The 24,763-nt window shown below is 37.7% G+C and overlaps 1 protein-coding gene across 3 annotated transcripts in view; it reads right to left on the reverse strand.

Annotated features, from left to right (window-relative positions):
- Positions 1-24,763, reverse strand: part of POLR3B (RNA polymerase III subunit B) — a 70,369-nt gene that overhangs the window by 18,926 nt on the left and 26,680 nt on the right. For all 3 annotated transcript variants that reach the window (XM_040062207.1, XM_040062208.2, XM_040062209.2), the window contains exons 14-23: positions 23,689-23,889; positions 22,405-22,567; positions 20,309-20,462; positions 18,924-18,998; positions 18,078-18,176; positions 14,489-14,616; positions 7,460-7,669; positions 5,509-5,667; positions 3,951-4,068; positions 3,350-3,492 (exon numbers count right to left, since the gene is read on the reverse strand). In XM_040062207.1, coding sequence (XP_039918141.1) covers positions 3,350-3,492; positions 3,951-4,068; positions 5,509-5,667; positions 7,460-7,669; positions 14,489-14,616; positions 18,078-18,176; positions 18,924-18,998; positions 20,309-20,462; positions 22,405-22,567; positions 23,689-23,889 — 1,450 coding nt within the window. The remainder of the gene's footprint in view (positions 1-3,349; positions 3,493-3,950; positions 4,069-5,508; positions 5,668-7,459; positions 7,670-14,488; positions 14,617-18,077; positions 18,177-18,923; positions 18,999-20,308; positions 20,463-22,404; positions 22,568-23,688; positions 23,890-24,763) is intronic.

The following is a 24,763-nucleotide window of genomic DNA, read 5'->3' on the forward strand; positions in this document are numbered from 1 at the left end:
GGTGTTAATCCTTTTTCACATGAGAGACTGAGAAATGTTCTTTCAGAGAAGTGTTATATTGCTTTTTTTCACATCAAAGGAGCCCAACTTTTTCCTCATTGTGACTTGTAGCAAAGCAAGAGGAAATCTGGAAATATAATAATTTACTTTGTATGGAACTCAGATGAAGCTTCTTTAGCTTAACAATCCTTTTGCCTTCCGTGCTTTGAAAAGTGACTTTGCTTGAAGAATGCAAGATTTAAACAACAAAATAATTAACCAAAAAAAGGGTTTTTATCCTTCTGGAAAATATATGATGCAACACAGCGAAAACAAAGTCCTGCAGTTCAGGATAAACATGTAACTACCAAAGAGGATTTATTTGGGAGACACTAATGACTTTAGAGGCTATAGACACAGTCCCAGTCCCAAAGATCTTACTGCAACATCCAGTTTGAAGATGAATATTAAAATAAAGCAAAATATTTGCATTTCAGAACACAACATGGGGTTTTTTTTTTTCCTTCTCCCTATATACTTCTTTTTGAGAGGCCTTGAAGGACAAGCAACCTTCTACAGGCAGCTTGGAAGGAGTGGACTTAAAACATAGACTAGCGTGAAAAGAGGGTGGGGGGGACAGGCCAGAAGTGGTGACCCTTGCCAATACCATGTTGACATGTGAGAGGACACAAAGAAGGCAGCAAATACAGAGGCAGTGACATAGATCTGTATTATTACAGAGGCCTACAAAATCTACCTACATATTTAACGAAAGGCTTTTCTGTAACAAAAGGCTAAAGCTGGTTTGTGAGATTTAATCTGTTGTATCCCAGACACTTTCTAATTCCTTTACTCTGCTTCCTTCTGCTCCAGTGACAAAGCACAGCTTTGAAATACAAATCAATTTGGAATACAGGAAAAAGACCATCAAAAAGTTGGAGATGTGGTTTGTGCAATCTCTAATTTTGCACATATTTATTTAAAACCCACTACTACCGTAATTTCATGAAATCAAATCTCATCTTCATGCATTCCTTCTAGAAAATAAATATATTTCACAAAAAAGACTGACAACGTAGACAGACAAATGCTTCTTCTCCTTCTCACTGAACCAAGGTACTTGCTAGTTTAAGCTCATTATATGTTGAAATGGCGCTATGGCAGGCTTAAAGTTAAGAGTCACAAATTAAACTTGAAGTCGTAATTGCCTACATTCAGACCAAGACGAGAGAATAAATTCAGAGCTAATTAAAAATTCTCTCAATACAAAAAGTTGAACTGTTAATATTATGATTTCTGTTTCATGATTGTCTATATTATTTTGATATGATTGTCAGAGGATGATACCAGATGTAATGTTATAAAGCTACCAAAGGAGGTTTTCCCTTTCCTTTACTTGCCTTTGCTCCCGTTCTGCTATTGTCAGTATTGGCTTCCTCATCGTAGAGTTAAACTGCAAAACAGTGAACTGCACTGTTCTTGTCAGTATTTTTTTCTTAGTATCTATAAATGCATCTTCTCCATATTCCTCCTTTCTCCCATTTACTGTAACATCTTTTTCTATAGTGCACTACAGTTCACTACACAGCAGTGAACTGAGAGGTTTACTTCCAGGCAGGCTATGAGTCCTAGTAAAATGTAATCACTTGGAATATGATCACTCCCCTGATCACAAGGGATTATTACTACAGATTGATGCATGGGACAGCTAAAGGCACATACCTGCCAACTCTGGAACACAACTGTTGCAATGTTCCCACTCCTATCTCCAAAATCAAGCTAAAAGGGACATTCTAAATAATATATGGGTTTGGCATATTATTATTATTTTTTTTATTATTATTATTATAGTCCCAAGCACAGATACAAGGTGATCAGCCATTGTTAACCAGCTGCAATGCCAGGCATAACTGTGCCCTCAAAGTTTCCCACAGCATTTAGGATATTACTTTTGATTACCATGGGATTTCCACAGGTAGTTGCTTGCTCTACATTGTGTGATGTCTTATGTGCATTTTGTCATATGGAAGGTCCTTTGCACCCTAAAGCCATACAGCAGCCTGCTGTATGCTGACACAATTCTATTTCCTTCTGTCATTCTTCCACTTCCACTCATGGTTCTAATTTGTGAAGCACTGTTTTTATTAATTTTCGGGGGGGATATGAAAAAAAGTTCATTATGTTCAACTATTCCAATAGGTGCACATTAAGAGCCCAAAGTAGAAGAAAAAAGTAACATACTTAAATTTTTCAGGTAAATCCCTATAAATATTTATCATGATTAACCAAGCAGCTTCTTTAATATAATATGGAGGTGGGTTTTTTTAAATTCTAATAAAAAAATTGTCCTGCACAGTACTGACTGCATTGTTATATAATAACTTGCTGCTAAAATACTGCATACCACTTATAAGGAGAAGGGTTTAATTAGACAAAGCTGAAACTCTATCAAGAAATAGGCATTGCTCTAACAGTGCTCCCAAGTTTTTAAGCACTGCAGAACTTCATTGTGTATGAGACTGGAGAAGTATTTCAAAGAGAATCGACATAAAATCTTCCTGAAGGAGGATTTTCCCTGAGAAAAGGAGGAATGAGGCAGTTGAACATTTCAAGTGCTCAACCCCTTCTGGTTGCCTCTGAAGCTAATGGCCTTCCTCCCCTCACTTATAACTATCCTATAAGGCTGCAATGCAAGAACTAGATTCAGTTTTATAAGGAAAGTCAAGTATGTAATGCTGTCTCTTCACTCTCTTGAAAACTTCAACAGTACTGATTCTCAAATCACTTCAGAAATCAGTGGGAATAGCTTTTGTGTTTTTAGACCACAAAACCATCTTGAAAATACAATCAGAAAAAATGTTTCAATGCTTATAGGAAGAGTTTCTCTGTTTTAATAACAACAGAAACAATGGAAGTGTTTCCTGAGGATACAGAGTTTCAAAAACCAGTTTTGTGGGTGTGTGGAAAGACACTGTGGAATTACAGGTGATCTTGCAGAGAGCTGGATATACTGAGAAAGGCAGTGTTGACTATTCTTATAGGTAACACACTAACTTGAGGGAGTATCTGCTAACAGCTGTGGTAACTACTGCCTTCTGCACCCATTTCACCTCTTCTGACTGACAGGTCTGCTGTAGGGTGGATGCCCTGATCCCCTAACCTGGACACCACAGAAATGTGGATTACTGCGGTTAGCCCTGCATCTCACAACAGGCAGGCAGCCTTTCACTCCAGTTACACCTGGCCAGAATTATTAGGACAGGATCACAAAGGGATCAGAAAGATCTGAACAAGTCAATGGAAACATACATTATGTAAGTATAGTACGCATATAAAACACAAATTTATTTTTATTAAATGTGTCCTTTACCTTTCTGTCCATGACGACTGCTAAACTTATCTCCAATTTCTGGACGTCTGGTTTGCCTCAGCAACATTTTGATCAAGAAAGCATCCTCTGCATTCGATGAAATCATTACTTTTTCAATGTAAGAATCAGTGGCACCTTTGTAGCTAGTAAAAGAAGTCAAAACATTGGTTTTAGTTCTGTGAACCAAACACAAGTTACAGACAACTATCTGTGTCTTGGTAAGCTCCTGACACAACTGTAATCTTTATGGAACTTATATATGAAGAAAAATTATTTTTTATATATATATATATTAATATATATATATATATATTTACATACAAGTTCCAGAGCATGTTTCTGGAAAAGAAAAATTTTAAGAGCTGCAATAGAAACTAAGGGAGAATTAAGCTGAACTTGTAAAGGACAAGGTATGGGGTTTTTTTCACATGGGCTCTTCTTGATAGCAAAAGCTTCCTCATATATTGCCACTTCCTTGATCTTCAATTAAACAAGAACCAAATATAGTTATAGTTAAAGGGAGTTTTCTAGAATTGAGTATTTTCTCAGACACCTTTCCTTCAAGTAATTTGCCCAGCTCTGAAGTTATATTGCAACATACGTTACTGGCACATCTTTGTACTGTGGCTGCTGAGGCACACTGCTTCCTTCCAGAGGTGTCTGGGTCACAGTTGGCATAGATTTGTTCACAAGGACTTGCTTATTTTCTACTTTTTCACCTACAGAGAGCAAGAAGAAAAAGCACCATGAAAATGTAGCTGACTGTGTTAGAAATACATTTTAAGTTGTTTTTTTTTTTTAAAAAAAAAAAAAAAAGAAAAAGGTGGAAGACAAGGTGGGAGGAACATGCAAGAAGTATGCTCTGCTGTTTTACTAAATATTGAATGGTAAGGGAAACACTAAACCAGCTTTCTTTGGTAAACCAAAGCAGAACAGCTCGCATGCTGGGTGCACTATGAGAACAGCTATTCAACATAGCCTGGGTCTAAAGTCTGCACAAAAGCTTCTGAAGTCATCTGCTCTAAGCATGGACAGAATTAACAGGGAACGCTTTGCCATAATTGAACAGACAAATTTTAGAAATTCACACCTAAATTTGCAACAGCCCATCCTTCCACAATGAGCTATGCAAGACTACTGTCAGTCTCTCCTTGTCTTTACATATTTCTATCGATACTGGTGTCATACATAGCTTTTCCCTGCTGCATTCCCTTATCCCGCTGTTTACATTGAGAACCAGATCAGGAGGACGCCCAATGATACAACTGCACACCAAGCATCTACCTCCCACCTCCTCCACTAAATTACACTCAACTTCAGCCCGTGTCTCTTCCGTCCACATGAGCTATCTCAAATAGGTTTTTACCTACATGCTGAGAACAGTCTCAGTCTGGAGTCCAGCCCAGTCCTAACTATTCTAATACTTCAGAAGATTCTTGCCTTTTTTTTCTTAATTAACTTTGAAAGCTCCATTGTGATGTGTTAAAGAACAAAATTGACCCAATTGTGTTACTATAATGGAATTAAGTTTAGTGCCCTTTAAAACACCTTTCTTACTAGATCTTAGCAGATCTATTAAGACATTTCCTAACCAAAGGATGACAGTACGGGAGGATTCTTTCTCAAATCTATTACCATTGGAAAGTTATACACCTTTCTTTACATTTCTATTTATTTTTCTTATCTCTCTCCAAGCATCTTTCTAAAGTGTAAAAACTGTAAAGTTTTACTTCCTCAAACAACTGCATTAACTGACATCTTGCTAGGAGATTTTGATTCATGAAATCAAAACGATAAGCAATCTACCTTTATCCTTAAGAAAACAACAGTACATGACAAACAGGGAAAAACTACCATATTAAAAGCTTGCCATAAGAATACAATTCCTAATGCTTCAGTAGATTCACATTATTAAAACTCGCTCTTCTACTTCAATATAAAGCTACTTTTCTCATGTACAGAAGTCCCCCCAATGACTGGTAACATGCTGCTTTCAGGAACTAACTTTTTAAAAATTCCCATCACAATATTGTCATCTTCAAGACAAAAAAACTCCCAAAACACTAAGCATAAAACAAAGCGCACCAGAAATACTGACAGAACATTAATTTCCACTTTGACTATGAACATGCCGTGAGTGAACATGCAGTTTGACCTACCTGGAGAGCAGATACCATCAGCATCTAAAATCTCATGGCGCCAGATTGGTTTCCGGGTGGCTGCATCCAGCATTGGCCCCATCACTTTATCAAAGGTCTGATTCGTGTAACGCTTCAGTGTACACTTGGCATTCTTGTACACAAGACACCTTCCAAATCCTAAAATGGAACACAAACTCATCGGCCTAGGAATTCAAAGATCCTTTATAACACACAATCAGGATAGAATCCGAGCTATGGGATATAAAATGTTTTTTATTAGTTAGATTATTCATTGGCACGAATATGTATAAAGTTGTACACGCACAGCTAGTGGTGCACAACGTAAACATCAGATCGTGCACGCTACTTTTTTTAGACACCGGACTCCAGTCCAGCTCTGAACTGTGCTCATCTGCCGCTGTATCTCTGCACACACACACACGCATCACCTCTCTTGAAATCACTGAATCTCTTGAATAATTTTGGTGGTCTCCAGGAAGAAGGAACATGGGAGAAGAGACTCTAATACGGTGAGAGGAGCACCTCTTCCTTTCACGAGTTCTAAGAAACCAGAACTTTTATTCTTGTTTGTGGCTGGGGTAAGCTAGTCTACCAGGAAAGTACTGAGTGTTTAGTATAATCAACCCATTATCCTTTTTTTCCTCAACTGAAAGTATATATAGTGTTATAAAATAAGTGGGTTTTAGATGAGAAAAGTAGCATCTGCGGAATTTCTCTCCAAGTACAGCAACTAACCATGATACTTAAGACTTTAATCACATTTAGAATTACAGAGAGCCGAGAGCAAGGCTAGCTAATAATCCTGTGTTATTTTAGTTCATTTGAAAGATGGTTGTGGCCACATACAGTACATCTATATCTCCAGATTATGTCAAGTAATTCCTGACAAGCGCCACAGCTCTCCCTGTAAATGTTACCAGTCTACCAGAAAACATTCAGTTTTAAATCATGCCTGTTGTTGTTTTAGAAAAGGAGGCATAAATTAAATGCAGCACACATTAATGCCAAAGATACATGTCTAGGAATACTACTATTGCTGCCTAGCAACTAGGAGGAATGGAGTTGGGTGGGTGAATAAAGTGATGGAAGAATCTGATTTTGGCCACCCGAAACTAAAACCAATTTGATCACTGCATTATGCCTGCTCTCAGAGGAATTTATTTAGCAAAGGGAGAGAAAAGAGACTTCAGGCAACTCTCCTCCACCCCTCAGCAGCATTAACATGAAGTGCTGAAGGAGAGAGTGAGACAGGCTAGACCTGCACATGGGTCTCTGTAAATTAACCTTCCTTTTGGTGGTTATGTACTTTACTTAAAATACACTGCACCACAGATTTGTTTTTTTTTTTAAGGAAGCACATCATTAATTTAGCTCTGAATAAACAAGAAATTATTTCGCTTTAGACTATACCACTATCTTCTCTCAGAAAGTAGGCAATACGGCTACTGCGCCCTCAGAACACCAAGCTCACAAACTGCCTTGGGTTCTATTCCTTTCCTAAATACATTCACAAGTCTAATTTCACCTACTGCTTTTGTTACTGGTGCAAATAATGAGATCTCTCCTAGTAATGAACAAAGGTTCAAATAACCAACTAAAAAAACAAGCCTTACAGAACAGCTTTATTTATTTTTTTTTTTGTAAGCTAAGTATTTATACTTCTTTATTTGAGGTCAGAAGTTAGCCATTTTTTCTTATAATATCCAGATTCAGAAGTTTATATGCATGTTGGCAACTTCACCACACTACTGTGTGCATGGAGTTACAATCACTAATCATACAGAAAACAAACAAAAGTATTCAAAGCAATTTGGGACTTAACTGGAGATCTAATGCTCGTATCTGCAATAAAAGTTATTACAGGATAACACTATGAGAAAAGAAGTCTATTTGAATATATACACTGGAACACACACTGGAGAAGTGGGAGAGAGCTGATGGATCTTACCTCTGTCCAAAGAGGCCTTATTTAAGACAAGAGCATCTTCAATATCATAGCCACTGTAGCTCATCACAGCGACTGTGGCATTCTGTCCAGCAGGCAGTTTCTCAAAATCTATCAGTTCTATTGTTTTTGTTTTTACCATTGGCTTTTGTGGATAGGCGAGGAGATACATCAGAGTATCTATCCTGTTTCTTTGATTGTATCCAATAGTACCTGCACGTAAAAGAAAAACAAAAGCAGTGAACGTTAGTGAGTTTTCTAGGAATGCTTTGGCTAAAAAAATTACCAAAATGCAAATTAATTAAAATCACATAGAAAGTCTACAAGAAAAGAAGGGGAAAAATAATAAAACAATCCAAACCAAAATAATTTTACATGATTATATCTAAATAAATATATAAGTAGTTTCTTAATTTAAGCTCACAGAAAGAAAATGATTTATTTTCTCTTGAACAGAGAAAATGTAAGCATCAATATAAAAAGAACAACAACAAAAGAAATAAAAACCATTTGACTAAATACAGATTTTTTTTTTTTATTGCAACACCAAATCCTGTTAGCATGCAGTTTGCTTTTATTGTTCTCATAGCCACTGGGTTTAGTGGTTTTTTTTTGGAGTTCAACTTGTGTTTCAGAGACCTGATCCAAAATTTCATGAGAATCAACAGAAAGACCATCACTGAGTTCAAGAGAAACTGTGGATTGAGCTCTTCATCTTCAACATCATATTTCCTTCCTTTATTTGGCAATAGTTCAATAGCAGCCTGTGTTAGAATGGGACAAAGCATTAACAAAGCAGACCGCTAGCAGCGGTGTAGAGTGATTTACTTTCTGAAATTAGGAGCATCATTGATAGAAAGACTACAGTAGAAGTCCACTTCTATATTTGTCTTTTTACATGAAATTAATTTTAAATTTACAGTTCAGAATTCAACCCTTTGTATAGACCTCCCAGCTTGAGACTGAAATTTTTGGCCCTATCCCATCAGAATGCCAAAGTGTCTCCTGAAATCTGAGGAAAAAATAATTAACACCCAGCAGGGAAACATAAACCTTTGTGTAGCAGAACAAAAGTTAAGGCAATCATATATTATTGGAGTTTGCTGTACCAGGACTATGCTATGTCCCTAAGCAATTAAGATTTTACAGTCTGAAAAGCTAGCATTTTAAAGTTTTAAGGGTTAAATATTCTGTAGTACTTTGTCCTTAGGATGTAAGTCTGTCAAAACCTTTCCATTTTCTCCTGCAGTTTCAGAGACTGGCTGCTTTCTTGGCCAGTCAGCGTATCAGGAAGATTTCACACGGCCAGGAAGGACACCTAAACACAAACCTGCTCACTGGGGAGGTCAGCTTCGCATTTTACATGCATCTACTTGCAATTCCCATTTACATTAAATGTCTAGAAAACCAACTCTAAACCCAGGCATTTCCAAAGACCTCTCGTGTCCTTGGCACTAGGCTCGCTCTCCTAAAGCACAAGAGTCTACCCCTCCCAAGGACAGGAATGGAGAGAGCTCCACAGCTACTGCCTGAAAATGAACTGTTACAGCTGGCCTGGGCTTTCCCAGGTTCTAGAAAGTATAGAAAGTAGATTCAATGACACAGGCACAGCATTTTCACATTGCAAGAAATATGGTAGAGTTGACAGGCTTAACTTGTCTCTCGCTTTTAAGCAGTTGTTTTTCTGTCTTTTTCTTATATAAGGAAATGAATCATCTTTCAACAGTATTTTTCGTCTCCAGTAAGACACGAGCTGGTGGGGCCTGGATTCCTCAAGGCTGAAGACCATTGCAGTCCCACCCTGCAAGGCCCTACTATTTCTGATGCACTCTGAGAATTCACTGAGACATTGTTCCCCTTGTACTTTTGACTACACCCCCCTGATTCTCCCAGTATACAGGTAGGAAAAGATACTTCCAAATTAAAAACTTAAGAGGTTTAGACCATTATTCCCCCCTGCATCTAGAATTTGTGTGCTTTCAGGATAGGTTGTAGTGAAGCTCAGCTTAAATGTTTCACAGATAGGTACATTGTCCTGATGTTGAGAGAAATCCTTCCAACAGAAAGTCACATCAAACTTAACTTTCAAACTGCTTCCAATTTTTTCTCCTGTGATATACTTATATGCTATACCTGCTATGGTTCACTGGTTAGGGATGCTAAGACAGGATCAAGTCTGGAGCACTAGTTTTATCTTTTACACTTTAAGGGTGTCCTTTACACCCCAGTAACAACCTGTGGAAGTCCCCTGTATATCAAGGATTTCAGATACGTTTTTACATATTTCAGGTAATGCAAATGATTTATTTTCAGATATTTCACATATTTCAAAAACTGGCATTTTTATCAGAGGTTCAGATAAGCCTAACAGAACTGCTACTTGTCTGGGAGCCAGAAGCAACTGACACTACTGAGATTCTGAGCCTCAATAATAAACTATATTCAGGCTATTCTTCAGGAGATGGATGCTGTATTGAGTGGAAAACATACACACATATACCAATGACCAATATCCTACAGGGCAGGAAAGAAACTGGTTAGAGAGTGATTCCAGAGCACAAATGAAATAAATTAGCCAAAACCCATGCCATTTATCAGTGATATTATTCCTAATTGCTGGGATTTAATGGTTATACAAATAATGCTTTCTCTAAACTGCGCTAACAAACCACAGCCTGAAACCACAATCTGCTTATTTAAAATAAAGCAGCAGCTCTCTTCAGAGGACTGGTGTGTTGGGACAAGCTCTCTGTGTGGGCGCTGAAATGAAGGAAGTCACTAGCTTTATTTCTGTTTTCTCTCTGAAAGAACAGAACCCTTGTTTGCTCCAGCCAAACAACCAAGCAAAAGTAAAGTATAATTAAAGTTCACCATAACAAACCCTGCTCTCAATGACTTGCATTTATAATTACCCCAACAGCAAGAACCAATTTTTTTTCATTGGTAATTAGCCCTGGTTAAAGCAAAACACACAAGGTTGACCTGGATACAACAAAGATCATTTTCTTGCTTTTTCAGTACTTGATATATTGTGAATGCACGTGTGCATTCTTTCCTTTTCTTCCGTTTCCTGACAGTTTTGGGGTTTTTTCCCTTTTAAATATCATTTGAGAATCCTTTAGTGTGAAATAATCACTATAAAAACACTGTCTACTGATATTTAGCATAAATGAGGCATTGTTATTCTAATGCTGAAAGTTTTGAGAACCCACCAGAACAAACAGCCAACTAAAATAAGCATTAATCCAATTCTTTGGTGTATCACTTAAAACAACATTAAATGTACAATCAAAATGAACAAGGATACAGAAATCAATCTACTTGAGCCAAAAGGGCTGTTACTGCACATGCCAAGGAAAGAATTGTTGTAATTCTGTATTTCCTCCGTTTACACCATGGATTTTCTATGATTCTGTCCTTTTATATGAGCACAAAGCAAGAGAGGAAGAAGTGTATTTTTTAAATGCTGCGATAAACCTTGTGCAAGGGGCTCTGACTCAGCTCAGACAGACTGTCACAGAACATGCATTAAGTGATCTGGATGCCAAGTCTTAGAAATACTCCTTTCACAGTAGAAAGACTAAGGAGTGGGTTAAAACGATTATGGGTAAATTTGGGGGGGAGGGGGGAGAAGAGAGAGACCTCATTTCTGCCTCAGCACTTCTGTGTCTACTACCAAGGAGAGGAGTCACAACGAGGTCATGTCACAGAGCACAAACACTGCTCAAAGAACAGTGGCAGAACAGAGCTGTGGCCACAGCACACCCAGATCCAGCTGTGATGACCAACAACAGCTGGTTTTGCTCTGAGGTTTGTTTAGATCCTGTGCCCCAAGGCCAGCTGGACAAAATTTGGGAGGACTCTAGCTCCCAGTCCACTAAAGAGCTTTCACAACTGCCAAAACCCACCAGCACTCAGTTCCTTGAAACATATTTATCTTCTCAACTCAATTTTAACATATTCAGCTGGCTATAATACAAGGCAGAGCAGTATATAAAGAGCTTTGCTACTTCACAGAAGCAATGCAGAAAGTACATGATACAGTAAGAGGCTTTTTTTGTAATATCAAAGTTTTTGCTTCAAGATAAGCTTCTACAACAAAGCTCTCACCCACCTACATCTGTTCCCTTCCTTTTCTTTCAGAGGTTAAAGTAACAACCAGCACCCAAACCCTTCCTTTCCTCACTCAACACTTATGTCATTTGGGTTGAGGCTGCAGTGCACAGTTGGGCTGTGAGTGTACAGCTTGCTTTGTGTACCCACACACCACTTACACAGCAGCACATGTGCAATATGGGGGATACTGCCAGGAAAACTGTATGTTTTCATTCCTCATATTGGGCTTTTACAGTCACAGATGTACAATGTGTAAAACTGACTAGGTTTTTATGTCTTAATGGAATTAAAAAGCTCAGTTTAGAATTATTTCTCTTAACTGTAGAAGCCCTTGATCCTCTTAAGCATTATTTTACCAACACATGAAAAGCAAACAGTACAGTCTCCTGTACTTTCATCTTAAGTACTTCTGAGACTTTAAGCTACAACTGTTAACCTTGCACTGAAATGTCAACATTAACTGAGATCGTTGTAACTGCTATTTTATTTATGTATTTACTAGCTAACTTCCTCTCAGTCTTATAGCTCAACCTGTGACATATGGTAAATAATCTATGCCAAAAGTGAGGGGTTTAATTTCAATTTAATTTTACTGAAATCCAGTTTGGTGATTAAGTGCACCTCTAGCCCTCCAACAAGTTGACTCATCTATCCCTGAAAGGGAGGTATTTTTCAGGACATGTAAAGCTCTCCAGAAGAAACATTTCTATTTTAGGACCTAACACTTGTCAGGGACACTGGATTACAGACCTCATTGCAATCCCTGATGCCCACTCTCCACTTACTTGTGCTTTCACACCTTTCCTTAGCCTGATGTTGCTTAAAAAAGGGACTTAGAAAATACTGTCCAAAGCTGCTGGCACAGCCCTGTGATGTGGTCAGAGGGGGTGGGTCAGTCTGACAGGCACAAGGCTCTCCTCCCCCAGTCTGAACCCCAGGCCCCCTTTGCTGCCCCAGGTTTTGACAGTCGAGGGAGTGACACCGAGGACTTGGTCATGAGACTTTCCACAAGCAGTGCTGGACGAGGAGCTGCTCTGCAATTTCAGTAAGGAGAAAGAAAGCACTAAAGGTGGATGGTTACTTAAAGGTTGGGGTTTGAAGCACTACATCACATCTCTTCACAAAAATAAATAGAAAAGAAGTATGTGTAGTGTTTCAGGAATATCCTCTAGGTCTTATCTGATGAGTAAGTGTAGAGAAAAATCTTCTCTGCCCCTTCACGTTGCCACTTATGGTGGCTTTTCTTAAAGCAGTTATTACAAAAAGCTTCAGGTGTCTGCAGGTACTCAGAGCAAAACATAGCTCAAGTCATGCGCCAACTTTAAAAATTTACTTTTATCTAGCTGCTTTTTCTTTGAGTCAGGTGTTTTGTCATAACAAACTGAAACAAAGGCTTTTTTATTGCTCAAGATATTCAATGGCTTTTGTGTTTCTAGCGTCAGCAGGAACGTCAGAGGATTGTATCCAAGGAGCTAAATGTGCAAGACCTAGGGTCAAAGCAGCTGAATACACCAACCTCAGAAAACACAGACAATGAATTGCAAATGACACTCAAAACAAAACGGGGAAAAAAACCTTCACACAGAAAACTACAAAAGAACTCCACAGATACTGAATTGGCTTTCTGTACACACTGATCCTGCTTAACTGTGTGTGGTAACTAACCAAACCTTCTGAGACTAATAGTCATAAAATAGAGACTCAGGGGTGGGGGAAAGATAATGGGATGGGGGAGAACTGTAAGGAAAAAGATTGCATCGCTCCTCTTTCCACCCACCCACCTTTTTTTTTTTTTTAAATTTGAGAACATGCATCTTGCTATTTTCTGTTTTCATGCGCTCAACATGACGGTTTAGCATAAGGCAGTCACTTTGCTATCAATTCTGCTGGAGAACTCTCACAAAAGGTGCAGTATTTCAACTTTGAACACATAGCATGAAATAAATGCTTTAGCAAACCTAACTGAAGTGGCAGTTTCTTCATGAGCCATAGTTGTGCTACTGCAGCTCCCGACTTGCAAGCAAGCCATGAATACGAGCCATGAAACCGGCCTGTAGAGCACCAGCCTGAATGCAGCTGTCTGAATTGATGTATGACCGCTCAGGCTCCTCTGCCTTGATCACAGGCCATAGACTTGGACACTCTAATGCTGGTTTCGCTAAGTATTAAAGAAAGGATTAAAACTGAACTGCTGTCAATTACCCCCAGCAGCAAATTTACAAAACAGTTGGGTTTTAATGACCATATATGACACTGTCAAATGAAATAATAAGTAATCAGAAAATTATTTTTGTTTCAGTACTCGTTCTCTTCATCCAAATCAGCAAAAGCACAAAATCTAAACTGTGGCTGTGGCAAGTGTTCAAATAACTAACCACTCTCTTTCACACTTGATTCTTCTTATTCTCTGATGCCAATGTTAACTATTGATATACTTATTTTTAGGACACTTACTTAACCAGTCAAGGAAATGCTCCTCAATTTGTGCTGTCTCTGTTTGTGAGAACATTTTTTAACCCTTTTTTGTCTGGAAACACACAGCACATGGTAGCATGAAGAGAAAAAAAAAACCCTATGCCAATCCTGCAGATAAGCTGAAAATTTGAAAGCTGTGATGATTTCCAACAAAACCCAACAGAAAACGCAAAAATGTCCCAGTTTATTATATTTTTCTTTTAAGTGTTAAGAATTGTAGATATAGTCTTCATTAAGTAAAACTGATGAGTACTTTTTTCACATTAATCTGTCCAAGTTTCAGAAGTAAATTCTTTTTCTCTCAAGGCTAAAGAAGTGCTCTTTTACTTTTCCTAGCAAAGCTTTTATGTGAACCAGGAAAGAAAGAATTTTTGTCACTTTTGGTGCATAGCCTCAAAAACTACATAACACTTCAAAGAGGAATAAAAAGTGAAGTCTTACCCATGGCTTGTTTCCCCATGGCACACTGGTAAGTGTTTCTTGGAGACTGGTTGTGGTGAGGATATGGAATCAGTCCAGCACAGACACCCAGAAGTGTGAAAGGCTCAATCTCCAAATGAGTTGTATCTCTTAAAGGAAAGAGTACCAATTATGGCAGGCTTGTGAGCAAACAACTTCAGTAGAATTTATTTAATTTAGCAGTATCTCGTAACACCTCAAATTCAATTCTGTTCAGGAGAATGTAAGCCAGTGGGACATCAAAACATGGGTTTACTACCGGATTTTTATTTTTATTACAAAAACTCAACAACTTTCTTTTGCCTTTGTTTCCACATGGAAAGAAATGAAGGAGAAAGAAATCAGGGTTCATGAAGTTCCATAATGGAGGAAAAGCCTCCAGATAACAACAACCTGAGGGAGCTCAGTAAGACAATAAAACATCGCTTTATATGGTAAGACCCAAAACACCTTAAGGAATGTCTCCTTATGTAATGAGAGCCCTCCTCATCAAATCTATTGGGGAGATGGAAAAAGGAAGAACACAACAGATTCAGGTATTAAAAAAACGGTTTTAGTTTTCCAAGGTCAGCTACATCAGTTAAAGAGAAAACATCTGTCTCCAAACCAGGTCCAGTGCCATAGGTACATGACATAATACAACACTATTTGAAAAGCTCTGCAAATATTTTCAGAGTGATTATGTTGTTAAAAGACAATACTGATGAGAAAAAAAAACAGGGAAAAGGAGTAGAGACAGAGACAATCTGGCATGAGCTTCAGAAGAGAAAGTCCACGCTCAACAAAGACAAATCATAGCATGCATTGGGATGCACATGGAGAGATTAATAGCTAAGAATGAAGTGTACAATAAAGCTTGGCTGGAGCAGATATGAATTTAAATCAAGATAAGTAATTAGGAAGTGGGGAACTATGAAATACAGATGATTATAAGTAAACCTATTCAAAGCCTATCTTTCACATCCTGGATTTATTAGAGAGAGCTTGGGTTTATGCATACATTGCTTATCCCAGACATCTAAACCCAATGCATTCTGAAAAACTCATCTTTAATGTTTCACTTCTCTTGGAAGTCCTTTGGAAGACTTTAATTATTTAAATAAATTAATTTGATTACTAAACTTTAGGATCTTGCCAAGGAAGTGACAGAAGAGCCTTTATTATGGCAACACTCAAAAGACAGCCGAGCACCATAAGCTAAAAATGGCTAAGGAATTACCCACAAGCACATACAGACTGAAGACAAGTGCCAGCAGGAACTTAGATAAACAACAGATGTACTACTGGAAGAATAATAAAATCTGAAAGCTGAGAAAAAATAGATCTGGAAATCCTGAGGATTAAGCCAATGAAATTATCTGTCAGTCCTAGAAATCTTTTTTATATATCACAAATATGCCTGAAGAACCTAAAAATCACCTGCTGGCCACAGGATAGCCAGTATTTTTTTCCATTTGATAAAAAGCAGCTATGTTATCTAAAGCCTGTCCTAAGAAAATACTAATGGGAAAATCCAAACTGCAGTCAAGTAATTGCAAAATGGTCTCGAGCCAGTGACAGACTTAAAGCAGAGACTGCTCCCCCATTCTGCAGAACTTCACAGAACTACTAACACTTTTCAAACAAAACCAGAGACTTGAGACTTACTGATAGTGAAGTTTGCAAAGTTCTTCAGAGGGTACAAGTGCATGGAAGTAGATATACATGTGCATACAGGTTATTCAACAAATGTCTTCTTCCAGTGAGGTCAATCCTATTTCAACCAAAGATGACCCAACCTGCACAGATCCTACTACCTTATGAAGTATTCCAGAGTGCTAATGGGAGACCTTCAAACTTTACAGGGCAGTTCAATTTCTGCAGGTCAAAAGTGCTACTGCCAGAACCAGGCCCAAGAAAGGAAAGGCAACCTCCTGAGTTTGAAAAGTAGAGTTACAAATGTGTCAGGAAGAAAACGAATGCATTAAAGTCAAATACTCCAAAGAAAACGTAATTGGATTGGAAAGGTAAAGGGAGGATACTGTGGCTAAAAGAACCCTATACTACAAAAGCTGGAATGTTAGTGGGATACTTCAAATAGTGGGTTGTATCAGTTGCATTACCAGAACAAGCTGTGCCAATATGGTCACACCATTTAAAATGCAAGATGACCATCTGGGGAAAGGCTGCACAACTATTCAGGACCTAGGGAATATCATCACCAAACACAAGGAACAGCGTGTTCATACGATGCAAGCCCAGATGCTTAGGGCACTGTTAGCCACTGTCAGCATTGAAATCAAACTCAAAACAATTGATGGACAACACAAGAATTTTCTGAGCTTCCTGGCAGTTGTTGTGGAGTCCTTTTCTCACACTGGTCCATTGGAAGTTCATTTTCTCCTCCTCTTTTGAACTAAACAATGATTTCATGTGATACATGCCCATTAACCTTCCCAGCTGAGTCAGCTGTCCTGTAACTTAAATTTTCAGCTCTGGTGCTTTGTGGAAGTTATTTGATTTTGGCACAAATGACAGCAATTGTGTGCGCTCTTCTTTGCTCATGTATACAGAACTCAGCCAAGAGCATGCAAGAGTAATTTCTTAAGGTGATAAAGTCTTCAAAAGCCTGGGTAGGAGTAAGGCAATTTAATTAGCAGAGTTAATGCATTACATTTAGCAAAGGTTAAAGATAATTGAAGGGCTCACCCAGCTCCACTGAAATCAATGATGTATTTCTATTAGCTTGCAGGAGTACTTGACCAAGATAGATTATTTAGAAAAATAATTCTTTGCATAAATCTACTGATCAAACATTTCAAGGAGATAACTTCTAGCATTTCATATTTAGCCTTCAGTTTACAGGATATTGTCAGAGAAACATTAAAAACCAGTACAATGATAGGAGGACTTAAAAATTTAAAAGAATCCTTCCTTTAATGTGGGCTCTTTAATCACAGTCAGAAGACAAGAGTGAAAAAAGTTGCAGCAAAGTCCTTCAAATAAGTGGAAAATATAACAGAGCTGGAAATCCTTCTGAATTAAAATCACATATAAAAACAGTTTTAAGGTGTGCAGTAAAGAATACACAGAATGATGCAGACATTTCTATTGGGGCCTATTACACATCCAAAAGTCAAAGGGAAGGTCTCATTCCAGCACTCCGCTTACTGTGAGTGTGTCTAGGGTTCCTTTATAGCCAGAATTTTCCAATGATGATATGCTAAAATAATCAAATTACATGGTAAATTATTATTATTATTGTGTAAAATATTTATGATGCACAGCCCGATGATCAGAACAAAAAAAAAGAGCCAGAGAAAGAAAGGATATATCTTTAAGTATTTAATATTTTTGAGAGTTAGTAGCAGGAAAAGATCTCCCAAAATCTAAACCATTTTTTGTAACTTCCCATGGATAATTTAGGATGTGTGCAGACAGATTTCTTTCTTTAGCTTTCATCAAGTAGTTTCAACCATTAGCAAGGGAACAGTGTGTACATGTGAAAACAGTAACATTATTTATATGTTTGCATTTCAGAGAATTACTCTATGGAAGTTTTTCCTGTACCAGTTACTGAATGCATACTTACTTATTGATTGTGTTTTCATACAGGGCAATGTTACAGTCATTTTCTTCATTCACATCCAAATATTCAACGAGGCCTTCATGCAAGAAGTCTTCAAAATTCCTACAGATAAATTAAAAATTACATTAGGAGTACTGTCTCATATTTCTGCAAACATAAAATACTTAGTACATATATTAAAGGAATGTAATATGTAAACTTTAACCAGATAAATTCATGTGCATATTACATATTGAAGAAAAATGTGGGGTTTTTAATTAATCCTGTTGCCCATTCACTGCTTCACAGTCTGACAGATGAATGTTCTTACTTGAACAACTAAATAAAATCTTCCCATGTGTACTCATTATCACTGTAAATGTAGACAAATGTAAGGATAATCACGTATGTTTTTGTAATAGTTTTGTGAAACTTAAGTAAAGATAAACTTAATGCCTTTGCATTAAGTGTGGGGCTTTTTTAAAAATACATAAACTAAGAATTTGCAAGGACTTTCAAAAACTCTTATATGTGCCTAGTTTAGGGTGGTTAAGTTGATTCTCCTGTGAGGTGTTTGATTTTTGAATCAGGAGGATGATACTGCCTCACACCTTCCATTTGCAGAAAGATGAGGCTGTGAGATGTATTTATTCTGTATACTCAGCAAATCTAATAGTAGCAACAAAATAAGAATACCAGTCTTAATTTGACTTTAAACAGAAAATCTCCAGTACAGAGATTATGAATTTACATAGGAGAGCAGATTTCTCTAATTAGCTAACTCCAAGACTATGAAATACTGACTCTCTGAAGCACCTTCACACAATATTTACTTGGTGAAGTTGAATATGGTCTACTTGAATTGTGTACCTGTATCCCTGAGCCAGTTCTTCCATATGCTTGTTTGTAACTGCAGGTTTTTGCTTCTTGACAATTATGTAAGGCCTGAAATTTAAAAAAAAAAAGAAAAAAGAAAAAAAGAAAAAAGAAAAAAGACTGTCATAGCAAATATTTAGGCAGGTAACTTAATTTACACTTACACTAAGAACCTATTCTATAAACTGTTCTTAAAATTTATCAGCCTATAACTGATAAAGCCACAGAAATTAAATCAGCAATTATTCAGAACTTAGTTGGTATTACTTAAAATGTGTATCAGAAAAATCAAAATTCCACTTAAATTTTTAAGTGAAAGCCATTTTTTTCCCCCCTTTAAATCGATCAACCAAAATTCTGTAAGTTTTAACTACAGATTTTGATGACAGCTTTAAAAGATTTGAGATTTCCCAAACTACAAAGCTAAGAGCAGCATTTAGCAGCATGGTTTGCGCAGGGATTTGCACAGAACACTAAGTGAACAGTTTGTGCTCAAGTGTCCACATGCAAGGTTGCATTTTGCGATTGCCTACATGCTGTAAAGTACAGGCATTTACTGTGGGGGATCTCTGATGAATCCATACATTTCAATAGCACATGCATCCCTGAAGGCTTCCCTACCACACGAAAACGCTGACACAAAGGATGGCATGCAAGAAGGCAACGTCAAGGGCTGTTGCTATTTGGACAAGTTGCTTTGACAAAGAGCAGCAAATAGCTACAAGACACTTGGGGAGTCCACTCTGAAGTCTAAGGAACTGTTAGAAGACTAATAAGCACTTTGAAATGGTTAATAGGGATATCTGAACAATTGCAGGGTGAGGGATGCCACAAAGCAAACTTGGTAAAACCTTGCAAATCCACAGGATTTCCCTGGCTTTTATTTAAAAAAATGGAAGTTTTACTGCCCTCTCCCAAACTACACATATTAGCCCTGACTGGAAAAGTGATTTCTCTACCGCTGAATATGCCTTTACTCTGGATCTCTTGACCAGGTACGATTAATTGATGGTTTGTACATTTACATGCCTCAAACTGCATTCAAGATGCTCTGAGATTCAGTGAATGAAGTGGAATGCCACCAGTAGTTGTGACTGCTGTTTTGTTGAAGTGCACACAAAATATGCACGCAGCCATTCGATGCTAAAATATGTCCACATTCATTAACCCGTTCTGCCTTTTCCCACCTCTGTCTGTTTTGAATGAGGGCAATTTAAAGAGAAAAGAGAGGCTCAAGTCTTACTGATTTTGCTTGAATCTGTTCCCTTGAAAGTCTCAGCCCAGTGCATATTTATATTTATATTTTATATATTTGTGTTTTATTTATAACAGTATTTATAGCCAGTTCAGCAGTGAAGTAATTCTGATGAGAAGTTTACCTGCACAATCTCCCTCCATCAGAGGAAATGTAGACACATCTATCAGACAGATTTGTAGAGATGGAAACGAATTCGTTGATATAACCCGCACGACGCAAGATTCGAAAGGTGTTGACTAACTTCTGGTGATCTCGTATGACACCAAGGATGTTCCCTGTTCAGAGAGAGAATAAATACCTGGTGCATCCTTTGCACATCCAAAACTATTTACAAATTCTGATCACGTGTGGCATGCATAGAAGTGCTTCTTGCAACCTCCCGCTTCTTGCAACAATGAGTTGCCGTAAAATCTCCCTTCTCTAACAAAAATGAAGAACTGGCTCTTTTTTCCTCTCAATTCAAAATTGTCAGAATTTCACATGTAATCTACCTGAGTGCTTCCAAACGGGCTGAGAATCCAGACAATGTGTCTCTTCCAGCTTTCTTCAAGTATGTTTCTGCTCAGGTGCACATTCATCAGTTGGTGCACAAATTTCACCTGTACTGAAATGGATTCAAGGTTCCCCAGAACAGACCTGGGCCAAGGAATGGCCCTGCTGCCTTGTCAGAAATTTTAAAGTCCTGATATTTTGATATATGTGATCACTCACAAGAGCACTAGAATTTCTCTTTCAGGTACTTAGCTCAACTCAGCTACCTTAGCAGGGCACTTCAACTCATACTTAAATATTCTGATTCAAGATGAACAAACAAGAGAGTAAAATTAATTTAAAGAGTCACCTGAAAAATCTTAATATATAAAATAAACATCTATGGTCACATTTTAAAAACTTTAAAGGAGAAGACAAAGGATGATAGATTAGGGAGTTTATAAGACAACAGAAAGGTCTTTACAGCTTAAAAAATTTGTACTTAACAGATAATCTACCTTTTTAAGTCATAACTTCCAATCAGGATCAAGTCAGCTATCCACAAATTTGAATTTCTATGGATTAAACCCAAAAACCAGCAGATTGAACAGTAACTTGGCTTGCCTCACTAAGTACTAATTCATCAACGTTTGGGAACATACTATCTTGTTCCATACCGCAAACTGAGCTTGTGAAGGAAGAGTCCAATATTTTGGCTCTGCACTTGCTTTTGGACCATAAAACAAGAGAGTGCACATGGTTTCATTGAACCTTATCTTCAACATAGTGCCACAGAAAAGCAGAGCAAAGGAATGCAGTTTGGTCAAGTGCTGCTTTTATGTTACTGGGAAAAGGCAGGGTTGAAGAAGAACTGCTGTTTAATTCCAGGGTAAATGGAGAACTTATGGTGACAGACATTATACATTAGCCCCTGGAAGTGGATGCTGCCGACAAAAGGCTATTTTGAAATCACAGTAATAGTTTTAAAAATGTCAGTATTTTAAAATCTAATACCATAGTACTTGTTTTAGAAATGCTAAAAGATCAGTTGTAAAAGAAATATGAATGTGCAGATGCAAAGCATGTGTGCCAAGTCATCTCTTTAACAAGAGGGGCCTGTTCTCCATGGCCTAATTTTCCTAATTACATACAAAGCAAGATGCCCCTTCAAAGGTAGTTTTAAAGAGAATAGCATTGCTGAACTTCGCAAACAACATTTTGATGTTTCCTTCCTGTTTTGAAAGGCACTTTAAAATGCACGAATATATATAAAAACATATAAAGATCACACAAAACTAAAGACTTTCTGTAAAGGAAGATCTGAATTTGTAAATTTATTACAATATTACTAATTGAAGTTATTTTCTTTTACAAGTACTTTATGAATGGCATCTCCTTTGGCCAATACCTGAAAAAATAAACAGACCTCTAGTTCAATGTACATATTTTTGTGCCTATTTATGCAAGGGGGGGCTTCAAAACAGGGCTGAAATTTGAGAAAGCTTCAATTTCCCAGCAACACACATCTGCAGTCAGAGTTCTGAAGACACAACTTCGTGCAACTAAGTGTCATCATCTGGCCCATCTACTTTGCCCAACCCTATCAAAATATTTACAGAGGAAATTATTTGCAGGTGGAAAGCAGCATCTGCTGTTGACTGTGTTCCAAGAGCTACTGGAGGGTTTCCGAAGCCTAACTGTCCATCATCAACAAATCAGAGTCAGGACTGCTGAAAAGTGACATACCATTAAGAAAAACCAGGAACACGTTTGGGTATGAAAGTTCTTCACCACAGAGCAAGTTGACATCTTCGACTCCAAGATTACTGGCTAATTTAATAATTGGGCCATCTTCCATATCCGTAGTAATATGAGTCATGAGGGCAAGGTTCTTAACCAAACCACAGGCCTAGGGGGAAAAAAAAAACAAAACCAAAAGCCACTCATTTTATCTCTTCTCTTTCTATGTGTTAATACCATACTTGCATTTTCCTCCCCAAACTGTACTTATGACTGACAAAATATGACAAAGCACAAAGTGAAAGAAATGAAACAAAGTAATTACCCTGAAATTTTGGAAGGAAAAAAAGGTAGAATTTTCTATATCACATTGAAATGTAATGTTTTAGCATTTGCAAGCTAATAAAAAATATAGGCACTGAAACAGTTTTTAAGTTAACCAACTGTGTATAACCCTGTATTTCTCTCCTCAGCAACATAATGGAAATAAAAAATCTATCCATTTATCCATTTTCCATGTATCCTGTATGTTCTAACACAAACATTAATATTTTTAAATGAAAAAGTATCTTATACAGTGTAACATTATTTCAGCTGCTTAATGAGACTAGCTTATATAGACTTACTCAGAAAGTTCAGAGTTCCTCCCCCCAGGGTATCTTCTATTCAGAAAACAAAACAAAACAAAACCCCAAAACAAACAAAAACCCACACAAAACAAACAAACAAAAACAACGAAAAAACAAACAAACAAAAAAACAACTAGAAAGCAAAGGGAAGCAAAGCATAAAGACTATCAGAATCAATTCTTTGGCTGATATATGTACAAAGATGGTGGTCTTCCTCAAGCTAATGGCTAAAGAAGTACTAGCACATGTTTCCAGCAATATTGCAGGTTGATGCTGCAACTTCAAAACAGAATGTTTATTACAGAACAAAGGGAGAGGGCTTTAGGAGTCCTCTCTTACAGCTCTCATCAAAAGAGAGCAAATAGTTCCACTGCAAAAAATGGGACCTGTTCATGCCATTCTCATCTAGCCAAATGGTTTCAGAATTGCTTCCAGACAGTCTATGCAGGAGAAAAAAGGTAATATAGTAAGGAGGACCAGGATGTAAACATCTAGGATGTAAGAAGTCATACAAGTTGCGTTACCAGGCTGAGGATAATTTATCTCTCCAGAAACCTCCTCATCCGAATTATTTCTCTGATGGAGGACCACCTGCTTCAAACTAAACAGTGTCTCCATTCCTCAGGACAAGAGCACAGAAAACAAAATAGAAATTGCTCACCTCTCCTTCAGGAGTGTCAGAAGGGCAGAGCATCCCCCACTGAGATGGCTGTAGCGATCGAGGACCACTCACTTTCCTTGTCTTTTCAAACTGAGAAGAGATCCTGGTCATCATGCCCAGAGCAGATATGTAAGACAAGCGGGACAAGACTTGTGTCACGCCTTGGCGGTCCATCTTGAATCTCTTTAGAGACCAATTTCCCTGGAGAATAAAATCAATGTTTCAAAAGAATTTGTGCGGTTTGTCCTTGCCTTGACTTTGTCCAGTGTCTAGACAGAATGGCATCTAAGGAGTTTTGCAAAACAAATGTTGCCCATTTATATAAATCACATTCCTAACTACCTATCTGCCTATAAACTCCTAGTTATAGCACATCTGTACTAAGTATTAAAGAGAAGTTGAAACAAAAGAACTGCCCTTTCAGATGAGAGGATGCTTTTGCTATTACATATCCAATCACACAAATATTCTTTTTAGTCTGCCCCTCACAGGTAAATCTATACTCAAATTTAGCTAAATTAAATCATTTTGGTTTTGTTCTACAGATTTTTTTTTTAGTATTAAAAAAAAAAAAAGAAAAAAAGGTCTCTGGAGTGATATAACACTTCCATAGCAGATCCCATGAGCTTTCAAGTTTTGCTTTTCCCATGATTTGTTACTTTTGTAGGAAACACAGACATTTATGCTAGAGATGTCTGACATCAAAGCCCTCTGTACTTTTTTGAAGCCTTTTGTTTTTGGAATCCAGAGGAAGAAGACTCACTGATGTGTCTTCCCAGAGAAGAGTGGGGGGGAAGCGGGGGGGGGGGAGGAGTAGGTCTACCCAACTTTTATTTGTATTACACCAAATATGAAATGCAAGATCCATGCACATCTCAGAGATTTTGTGTTTCAGCACTGTCACAGGCACTCTCACTTGTGGTTTTAATTAGGCGAACAGAGGAGCTCAGAGCATGTTCTAGGACACAAATATGTTTCCACGCCAAGCAGATTTAATAATCTCCAGTGCAATCTTGAAATTTGGTGCTAAAATTTTTGCCTTAGTGACATTTACTCCATATCCAGTTCTCAGCAC

The sequence above is a fragment of the Hirundo rustica genome, chromosome 4 (assembly GCF_015227805.2).
Source record: "Hirundo rustica isolate bHirRus1 chromosome 4, bHirRus1.pri.v3, whole genome shotgun sequence".
Lineage (NCBI taxonomy): Eukaryota > Metazoa > Chordata > Aves > Passeriformes > Hirundinidae > Hirundo > Hirundo rustica.